This window comes from Sander lucioperca, chromosome 12 (assembly GCF_008315115.2).
Source record: "Sander lucioperca isolate FBNREF2018 chromosome 12, SLUC_FBN_1.2, whole genome shotgun sequence".
In the NCBI taxonomy this organism is placed as follows: Eukaryota; Metazoa; Chordata; class Actinopteri; order Perciformes; family Percidae; genus Sander; species Sander lucioperca.
In genome coordinates this window covers 23,589,050-23,600,401 of record NC_050184.1, presented here as the reverse complement: position 1 = coordinate 23,600,401, position 11,352 = coordinate 23,589,050, and the positions used below count along the sequence as shown (strand labels likewise).

The following is an 11,352-nucleotide window of genomic DNA, read 5'->3' as shown; positions in this document are numbered from 1 at the left end:
TACATTTACACATAATGAATAAAGAAGAACGTACACAACACTACATAAACAGAAATAAGCTAAAAACCAGGACATATTAATGAATGGGACAGATAACATTGTAATTTCATAACAAACTTTTATTGAATTTTGCTTAAACATTTTCAAGAACAAAACTTTTTTTGTGCCTTTGACAGTTTTTATTTTATTTTTTATTTTTAATCCATTTCTTTTTTCATAAATATCTATTGACCAAAAATATTAAACACATAGGAACTAGGATGTTGCATTACTAAAATGCATGTGAATTTCCAACATTCTTTTATTGAACAAATTGACACTGAATATAATAGGCAGCACTAAAAGAGAAATAGCAGTTACATTTTAAAGTGTAGTTATCTAACAATATCTTTCAACTAACCCTAACCTCAGTGTCTTCGCAATGTGTCGCAGCCTCCCGTGATGTTTATTGCACGAGTTCATATCACGATGATGATGAACGATATATTGTGCAGCCTAATGTATGTACAGTATGCTCTCAAAAAACAAAAGGAAGAAGTAAATGAAAATACTTTTATTTTAATATACACAATTATGTGAAACTAAACCTTTAACGTATAGGTGGATGTATTGAACAACTGAACTATGTTTTTGGAAGTAGGCGGAGTAAAGCATCTGAGACTTATGTCCCATGTGCAGGCTCTAAGTAAACAGGATGCTTTGACGTCCAGCAATAACCAGACCATCCTCAAAAACTATACTCAACAGCTGAGTGTAGGTCAGGTGGACAGGTAGGTCAGGTGGACAGGTAGATCAGGTGGACAGGTAGGTCAGGTGGACAGGTAGATCAGGTGGACAGGTAGATCAGGTGGACAGGTAGGTCAGGTGGACAGGTAGATCAGGTGGACAGGTAGGTCAGGTGGACAGGTAGATCAGGTGGACAGGTAGGTCAGATGGACAGGTAGATCAGGTGGACAGGTAGGTCAGATGGACAGGTAGATCAGGTGGACAGGTAGGTCAGATGGACAGGTACTGGCTGTAGTGTTCAAATTGTGAATACTTCAGAAGGCCTCGTAGATGCTCTAATCCAAAATATCAACAGTGCCTAAACCGGGGGTTTGATTGTTTGTCCATGAATGTTTTTAATCTGACTAAAAATAAAAGATGCAGTGCATATGTACACACACACACACACACACACACACACACACACACACACAAACATACATACACACACACACACACACACACACACACACACACACACACACACACACACACACACACACACACACACACACACAGACACACAGACACACACACACACACACACACACACACACACAGACACACACACACACAGACACAGACACACACACACAGACACACACACAGGAGGTTTTACTGTTACTATTATTTTTGGTCTCCTGTCTCAAACAGCTCGCTGTAATTCACCTCCACACCAGTCTGTGTGCAGATTCAACTTTAAACTCTGAACAAATCTTCCTTTTTTAAGAATGACTTCAGAGCCGTTCTTTGTTCTTTTCTCAAAGAAAAGCTGAACTCCAAGTCTTCCAGAGTCGCGGCCAAAGCCGATTCCAAAGACCGCTGTTCCCAGCAGCCATAAGCCCCGCCCACCCACTCTATACACGATGTGATTGGCCTGACTAGAGTTTGGTTTTTCCAGCTCGCAAACCAACGGAGAGTTGCTAGACGACCCTGGCTGCAAATTAAATCTGAGTGTGTGTCTGAGTGTGGGTGTGTGTGTGTGTGTGTGTGTGTGTGTATCTGAGTGTGTGTCTGAGTGTGTATCTGAGTGTGTGTCTGAGTGTGTATCTGAGTGTGTGTCTGAGTGTGTATCAAACTTGGGACTACTGATTATCTTTATTCAGAGTGGATTCATGTGTGGATTATTTTCTGGATGAATGGATTAGTTGTTAGGTCTCTAAAACAGTCACAGTATCAGATCAGAGCCGATATGATCAGCCTTCCCCCTGGTTACCTTCCTCCAATCATTTACATTAGCTCGTATCGATCACTGCCTTCAATCACAGGGCGTGTGTCGCACCGCCAGACTGCCTGGATGCACCGCCAGACCGCCTGGATGCACCGCCAGACCGCCTGGATGCACTTCCTGACGCTGAGCCAAAGTTGTGAGGGTGGTTTTTCCGCTCACAGGCGCTAGAGGGGAGCGAGACGACCACCATTCAACCTGAAAAAAGTCATATAACCATCCAATGACTCTGAAGCTGTTCAGTTAAGGTAAATTAAGCTAAAAAACTGCATAGTTCCCCTTTAACATTCAGTCAGTCGACAGCTTTGGTACGTTTGATGTGTTTCAGTAATCAGGTTGTATTTTATGAATAATTCAATCTCATGTCAATTTATTTAAAATCATCCAAACGTTTCATATCAGTTTTTGTTGTATGTTCTGCTTTAAGAGAAGGATTTAAAATCAGCACACCAACAACATGCTATCTCCCCTCCACTGTTTCAAAATGCTGCTCCCTTCATCTCAACGCTGATCTGTAGATTTCTATTCATCTGCAGGATGTCAGATCTTTCTCTTCTACCTACAGCAGGTATTAGAACTTTGTAAAGGATGTCAGATCTTTCTCTTCTACATACAGCAGGTATTAGAACTTTGTAAAGGATGTCAGTGTTAGGTTTGAGAGAGATTGAGGACCCAAATGCAGAGTGAGGCAGACAGGCAGGAGATGGCTTGAGTTCAGGGATTTAATGGATAACAAAAACCGCAGCTCAGAGGCTGGAAAAACCACACGAGGAAACTAAAAAAAAAATAAAAAAGCAACAGGAAAAAACACAGGCTGACGGCATCACGGGCAGGAAACAAAAGGAGCTAACTACAAGGACAGGACACAACGGAATACAAACTGATGGCTCCAGGACACAAAATGATCTGACAAAAGACAAGGGGAAGACAAAGACTAAATACACAGGGTAACGAGGAAACAAGAGGCAGGTGACACAACGGCTGGGAAACAGGTGGAAGACATCAGGCAATCACACAGGCGGGAAAACACAAAGTAAAGCTAGACAAGACAAGACAGAAAACAGACTATCAAAATAAAACAGGAAACAGGAACAACAGACAGGAAACATGAAATAAACTAAACACAGAGACTTGACACAAGATACAGCGACACAACAGGGAACAGAAATATACAGAATAATTATACAAAAAACTGAAAATGTACAAAACCATAACAGTCAGATCTTTCTCTTCTACCTACAGCAGGTATTAGAACTTTGTAAAGCTGCAACCAACTCCTCTAACAGTCAGAGTTTTTTATTAGCTGTATGACCCTTCATTTCCTTCCTGATGTGCAGTTTATTTAGAGGAAGTAAGACGTACTTGTAATGAACTATATGTTAAAGAAAGTCTGTCCTAAAACAAGAGTCACATGCTCATCTGTACATTGGTAGAGTTTTGCCAAAATATTATTATCACCAGCGAGAAGAGAGTCTGCTGAAAGTATTAATGTGGTTTTTATGTTGGTATGTAAATGTGTGTTGGCATTAAAGTGACTTTAAAATAAAGGTGTGTATCTGTGGTCTAGATCTATGTAGCTGTATTATGCAGCGAGGATGTCAGAAGTGACGTCTTTGGTACCCATGAACAGAACCAGTTGTTGTTGTTAGAGTCAGAGTGATGGAGGGGGAGGAGAGGAGAGCTGTGGGTCTTGTGTTTGGAGGAGGGACTCCATCATTTAAAGAAGTAACTAGTTCCTGGTTTGCCAGTGAAGAAGGAAGAGAGGCAGCGGTAAACCATCTTCGTCTCAACATGAACGTCCGTCCCACTTTGATCTGCTTCTTCTTCCTCTGTGAGTACATTCACTTTGGATTTCTCTCACTCTGTCCTGCTGTTGTTTTCTGTCTTTTCTTTATTGATCAGTGGTCTAACACTTTCTCATGACAGCTTTCTATGTTGAAACATGATGAGGACCCATCACTGACATAGAAACAGCTTTAATAAGGGATCTCTTTGAGGCCAGTATGGACAGAAGAACTAAAACTCTACCAATGAACAGATGAGCGTGTGACTCTTGTTTTAGGACAGACTTTCTTTAACATATAGTTCATTACAAGTATTCCTGTTACTTCCTCTAAATAAACTGCACATCAGGAAGGAAATGAAGGAATAGACTCAGTTTAAGTTCCACAATGGGGACATTCACACTGTTACAGCAGCAGTGAGGGATAGGGGAAAAGTACAAGACATCCTAAAGATAAACAACAATAAATAAATATAGTTTGTTAGTTTAATTTAATTTCTGTGTCATGCCAAACATTTGGCCCATCCCACATTACAAGACACCACAAACTTATTTAGCAAACGTCATCCAGTCGCTTATACAAATCATTCAGGGAAATGCAAGAAACGTGAATACAAGTATATATATATATATATATATATATATATATATATATATATATATATATATATATATATACACACATACAGTGCTCAGCATAAGTGAATACACCCATGCTAAAGTTGACTAAAAAGAGGAATAAAAAAATCATCTTTTGGAAATTGATCTTAATGCCTTAATTAAAGAAAATGAGGAAAGATCCGACCTTTAAGGACACCAATTTTCTTTGTGAATGAATAATGTATCTTAAATAAATAAATGTTCTTCCTTAAAATACAGGGGGCATAAGTCAGTACACCCCTATGTTAAATTCTCATAGAGGCAGGCAGACTTTTATTTTGAAAGGCCAGTTATTACATGGATCCAGGATACTATGCATCCTGATAAAGTTCCCTTGGCCCCCACATCATCACATACCCTTCACCATACCCCACATCATCACATACCCTTCACCATACCCCACATCATCACATACCCTTCACCATACCCCACATCATCACATACCCTTCACCATACCCCACATCATCACATACCCTTCACCATACCCCACATCATCACATACCCTTCACCATACCTAGAGATTGGCATGGGGTACTTTCCATAAAATCATCTCTCAGTGCAAATCAAACCAGCTATTAGGCTAACTGAAATAAAACCATGTTAATCTCTAGGTATGGTGAAGGGTATGTGATGATGTGGGGGTATGGTGAAGGGTATGTGATGATGTGGGGTATGGTGAAGGGTATGTGATGATGTGGGGGTATGCTCAGAATCAGAATCAGAATCAGAATCAGAAAGGGCTTTATTGCCAAGTACGTTGCACATACGAGGAATTTGTCATGGTGTTGTTGGAGCATGTCACACATACAAATATAAGAAGGATAAAAAGATATAAACAATATAAGTATAAACATATACACACAGTACGTATTAATAACGATAAAATAAATTTAAATAAATAGTAAAATAAGTTAAACAGTAGTGAAAAGGGACGCTACAGCAGAGTAGGTACAGTGGCATGAGGAGCCAGAGGTGGGGTGTGGAGAGAGTCAGGATGGATTCCGAGCCTTGTTAATAAGGCTAGTGGCGGAGGGGAAAAAACTGTTTATGTGGCGTGAGGTTTTGGTCCTGATGGACCTCATCCTCCTGCCAGAGGGGAGTGGCTCAAAGAGCTTGTGTCCGGGGTGGGAGGGGTCAGCCACAAGCTTCAGAGTCCTGGTGGCGTATAGGTCCTGGAGCGGCGGCAGATTGCAGCCAATCACCTTCCCAGCTGACCGAATGACACGCTGCAGCCTGCCCTTGTCCTTGGCAGTGGCAGCAGCGTACCAAATGGTGATGGAGGATGTGAGGATGGACTCAATGATGGCTGTGTAGAAGTGCACCATCATTGTCTTTGGCAGGTTGAATTTCTTCAGCTGCCGCAGGAAGTACATCCTCTGTTGTGCTTTCTTGACGAGGGAGCTGATGTTCAGCTCCCACTTGAGATCTTGGGAGATGGTAGTTCCCAGGAAGCGGAAAGACTCCACAGTGTCAATTGTGGAGCCACAGAGGGTGATGGGGGCAGGTGGGGCTGGGTTCTTTCTGAAGTCCACAACCATCTCCACTGTCTTTAGAGCATTGAGCTCTAGATTGTTTTGCTTGCACCAGGTCACCAGGTGGTCAGCCTCCCACCTGTAGGCGGACTCGTCTCCATCAGAGATGAGTCCGATGAGGGAGGTGTCGTCCGCAAACTTCAGAAGCTTGACGGACTGGTGACTGGAGGTGCAGCTGTTGGTGTACAGGGAGAAGAGCAGAGGAGAAAGAACGCAGCCCTGGGGGGATCCGGTGCTGATGGTCTGTGAGTCGGAGACGTGTTTCCCCAGCTTCACATGCTGCTTCCTGTCAGACAGGAAGTCAGTGATCCACCTGCAGGTGGAGTCAGGCACACCAAGCTGGGAGAGTTTCTGCTGAAGCAGAGCCGGGATGATGGTGTTGAAGGCAGAGCTGAAGTCCACAAACAGGATCCTGGCGTAGGTTCCTGCGGAGTCCAGGTGCCGGAGGATGTAGTGGAGGGCCAGGTTGACTGCATCGTCTACAGACCTATTGGCTCTGTAGGCAAACTGCAGGGGGTCCAGGAGGGGGTCCAGGAGGGGGTCGGTGAGGTCTTTGAGGTGTGAAAGCACAAGGCGCTCAAAGGACTTCATAACCACAGAGGTCAGGGCGACGGGTCTGAAGTCATTAAGTCCTGTGCTCCTTGGCTTCTTGGGGACTGGGATTATGGTTGAGGTCTTGAAGCAGGCTGGCACGTGACATGTCTCCAGTGAGGTGTTAAAAATGTCTGTGAACACTGGAGACAGCTGGTCAGCGCAGTGCTTCAAGCTGGATGGGGAGACAGCATCCGGTCCAGCAGCTTTCCTGGGATTCTGTCTCCTGAACAGTCTGTTGACGTCCCTCTCGTGAATGGAGAGAGTCGTCACTGAGATGGGAGGGGGGGTGGAGGTGGAGGGGACCTTTAAGGAGGGCATTGGTGGGGGGGCCCAGGACCCTGCTGAGGTGGGCGAGGTGGAGGTGATGCACAGTGGCTGTAGCTGTAGGGAGGTGTCGTGGGGGATGGTGTCAGGACTGTCCTTTTGTCTTTCAAATCGACAGTAGAACTCGTTCAGGTCATTGGCTAGGTGTATGCTGAAGGGTATGTGATGATGTGGGGTATGGTGAAGGGTATATGATGATGTGGGGGTATGGTGAAGGGTATGTGATGATGTGGGGTATGGTGAAGGGTATGTGATGATGTGGGGGTATGGTGAAGGGTATGTGATGATGTGGGGTATGGTGAAGGGTATGTGATGATGTGGGGGTATGGTGAAGGGTATGTGATGATGTGGGGGTATGGTGAAGGGTATGTGATGATGTGGGGTATGGTGAAGGGTATGTGATGATGTGGGGTATGGTGAAGGGTATGTGATGATGTGGGGGTATGGTGAAGGGTATGTGATGATGTGGGGGTATGGTGAAGGGTATGTGATGATGTGGGGTATGGTGAAGGGTATGTGATGATGTGGGGGTATGGTGAAGGGTATGTGATGATGTGGGGGTATGGTGAAGGGTATGTGATGATGTGGGGGTATGGTGAAGGGTATGTGATGATGTGGGGGTATGGTGAAGGGTATGTGATGATGTGGGGTATGGTGAAGGGTATGTGATGATGTGGGGGTAGGGTGAAGGGTATGTGATGATGTGGGGTATGGTGAAGGGTATGTGATGATGTGGGGTATGGTGAAGGGTATGTGATGATGTGGGGTATGGTGAAGGGTATGTGATGATGTGGGGTATGGTGAAGGGTATGTGATGATGTGGGGTATGGTGAAGGGTATGTGATGATGTGGGGTATGGTGAAGGGTATGTGATGATGTGGGGCTATTTATATATATTTTAATTCCAAAGGCCAAGGGAACTTTAACAGGATAGATCCATTACTGCTAACATTACTATTTATACATATATGTGCACCCACCCCAAATATTATAAAAATGTAATTTACTGCAGAACTATCTTACCTATTGTTCTTCACCTTAGGATTGCCCAGCCCCTCCCTACAGAAAGGACCTAATGAGGCAAACCTGCATCCACTCTCCCTGATTAAGCACACACACACATCACAGACAGAACCACAGCAAAACACTATGAACCCATAAAACCTGCTGAACAGGCCTATGTCAAATAATAAAGTAACAAACTAAAACAATAAACTACAACATTACAGTGATATCAAGAATTAAGCAGACACCAAACAGTCTTCATTTTGGAAACAGGGCCCAGTGAAAAGGGAGAAAGGAAGCCTTTTCACACCCATACTGAGGTTTCGGGTGGCAGGTATCAGGTAACAACAACTAGAGTATAATCTGATTTCAAATGCACAAACTTTAAACCTAGAATACCATCCACCTGTCTGTCTACAACATCAGTTTTGTATAATTCCAACAGGTTGTTTTTAACATAAAACCCAACCCCACCGGAGCCTTTAGGTGCTTTAACATGTTATGTTCTGTTATAACCAAACCATGTATAACCTTCCAGGTCGATTACTAACTTTAATTTGTCATCAAATAAATGCATCTCATTCAGTGAAATTATATCCTGATTTAAAGTACTCAGAACCGTTCTTAATGTACAGTTACCTGCAGTCCATCCGTCAACGTTCCAGTGAACTAAAGAAATGGACTCTTGAACATGGGGGGGCCAAGAAACAGTTCATCTTCCAGTATCTGGCAGTGTCGCTGTTGCTCCTCATCGCATTTCACACTGTGTCCATTCCCTGTTACAAAAACGTCTTTACCCGACTTTACTCGCCTTCAAAATGGTATGAAAGTTCAAATCCAAAATCCTGTCCGTGTGTGATTTTGCCGATCAAATATATACCTTGTTGTATCGATCATCATCCCTTAGCTTGTGTTTCCTGCTCAAGAGCTCAACTTTGTCTCTGACTGAAGCCAGCTGGATCCTCACGGTCTGCGACCTCCAGGCTTCAGCCTCTCTACTGCCACCAAGCTGGGTACAGAGTCACACCTCAGCCCCTCCAACATTAGCCTGGACACTGTCTGCACCACCTGTTCCTCCAAGGGGAGGCCAAAAACCATTATTACGGTTTCTGGGTTGAAATTTGTTGCAGCTGTTTTCTTGATATTTTGCTCAATCTATCAAATATAAGTAAAGAGAATACAAATTAAAATAGTTCTGCCACTTTGATATATTTTGTGTCTTAGAGAGTAAAGACTGTCCACTCTGGTAGACAACCATATTCAGATATCAAAAGGTTTACATGTGTTTCATTATGGTGCTGCCAACAGTTCACATGTGTATGACTCACTGTTTAAAGAGCGAATGAACTAATGATTGTTCATCTTCAACAGCTCTGCAGGATGGAAACTCTGGACTCACCGAAGCCCAAATCTTTGTCTATACAGAAACTGAAGGAGAAGATATCAGAGTTATATGTCCCTTTCCTTCATCTGGAAACACAAAGGTGTTCTGTAAGAATGGATGTAAAGAAAAAGGAGATCATCTCATTGAAACAAGTAATGACACAGCTCAGAGCGGCAGATACAGGATTAAATATGAAGAACTTCGATCAAGAGCAAAAGTTTCTGTCAGCATCTCCCAGCTGACCAGGTCTGACTCAGGACTCTACAGCTGTGGATTGAATGGATCAACAATGTTAAACGTCCACTTTAGAATCATTGTTGTCGATGGTGAGTTTCTACTAAACATCATGAAAATATTCTGTTTTTTTTGTCCTTTTTAAGTGTGAAACTGATTTTCATCAAATGTAATCAGATTATGAGTAGATGGTGAGATGATGGAGCAGTCAGACTGGTTGAACTGGGCCACTTCCTGTCTAAAGAGTCCTAAATCTATGACAGAAATGTTGGCACGATAGAAATAAATACGACCTCACGTTGTGTCAATCACATTTACACGCTGCTCTGAAACTGTCGTCTGTCATATAAAAAATGAATCAAGTTCAATTAACTGTGTTTTTTCACATCCATATCAAAACCTTTTGAGAAGTCTTGACTCTTCACAGAGCTACAGCCAGACTCAGGATCAGTTGGTGTTCTCCTGTTTAATCTGCCTCCAGTATCTCTATCAAAGCATCACAGTGAGCCACTGACATCCTGAAGTAAACTCTGAATGTATGGGGATAAACCTGCTGCTCCTTGATAAGGAGGTGGAACAGCTCAGGATTGGATGGAGCCAACTTATATAAATATGTCATGTTCTTCAGGAAAACTAAATCATCCAAACTGCTTCATTAATACCCATCTGACTCAGTGTGCAAGGTTTCTGTGAGTGATGAGTTTTTAGGGATGACAGATACAATGAAACACGGACAAAAAATGTAGACTGAATGTACAAGGACCTTAACTGTGGATCATCATCTGGATTACAGACAGTAAATAATGATTGTTCATCTTTTCAACAGCACTGCTAACAGGAAATCCTCCTGGAGTAAAAACCTTCCATAAGACATTTGGAGATAATGTTGTAGTTGCCTGCACCTTTTCTGTCTCTGGAGAGAACACGTACTTCTGTAAGGAACGATGTAAAGACAAAGACATTCTCGTTCAAACATCCGATCTCAGTGCTCAGAGAGACAGATACAGCATTGAATATGTAAGAGGATCTCCATCAGGAGGAATTGTGTATGTGACCATCTCACAGCTGACCAAGTCTGACTCAGGACTCTACAGGTGTCGTCTGGACAGACCTTTCTCTCCGGATCTTTACCATGAGTTCAGGATCAATGTTACAGATGGTGAGTTTCATGTTGAGAATGAAAATGATTATTCGTGTTTCTAAAGGTCTAAAGAAACTTTCACTTACAGCTGCTACAGTTTTAAAGTCTGAACTCAACAAACCAACAGTTCAGCAGACACACACATGATTATCACATCTCTGTCATCAGGAATTCTTTGAATCGGCATGTTTTTGTTGTTCACAGCTCCGACCACGTCTGAACCAAACACGACTCTGGCGATGTTTCCATCATCAGTCCCTTCAGCCTTCACACCTCCACACACTGAGACACTATCACCTAGAGGTACATGTACACACTGAGACACTATCACCCAGAGGTACATGTACACACTGAGACACCATCACCAGAGGTACATGTACACACTGAGACACCATCACCCAGAGGTACATGTACACACTGAGACACCATCACCTAGAGGTACATGTACACACTGAGACACTATCACCTAGAGGTACATGTACACACTGAGACACTATCACCCAGAGGTACATCTACACACTGAGACACCATCACCCAGAGGTACATGTACACACTGAGACACCATCACCAGAGGTACATGTACACACTGAGACACCATCACCCAGAGGTACATGTACACACTGAGACACCATCACCTAGAGGTACATGTACACACTGAGACACCATCACCTAGAGGTACATGTACACACTGAGACACCATCA

The 11,352-nt window shown here is 43.1% G+C and overlaps 1 protein-coding gene across 1 annotated transcript in view; it reads left to right on the top strand.

Moving 5' to 3' along the window:
* LOC116059917 overlaps positions 1 to 10,970 on the top strand; it is a 15,156-nt gene extending 4,186 nt beyond the window's left edge. The window contains exons 2-5 of the mRNA XM_031313189.1: positions 3,643 to 3,824; positions 9,263 to 9,601; positions 10,336 to 10,668; positions 10,855 to 10,970. Coding sequence (XP_031169049.1) covers positions 3,643 to 3,824; positions 9,263 to 9,601; positions 10,336 to 10,668; positions 10,855 to 10,970 — 970 coding nt within the window. The remainder of the gene's footprint in view (positions 1 to 3,642; positions 3,825 to 9,262; positions 9,602 to 10,335; positions 10,669 to 10,854) is intronic.
* Positions 10,971 to 11,352: the final 382 nt, after the last annotated feature.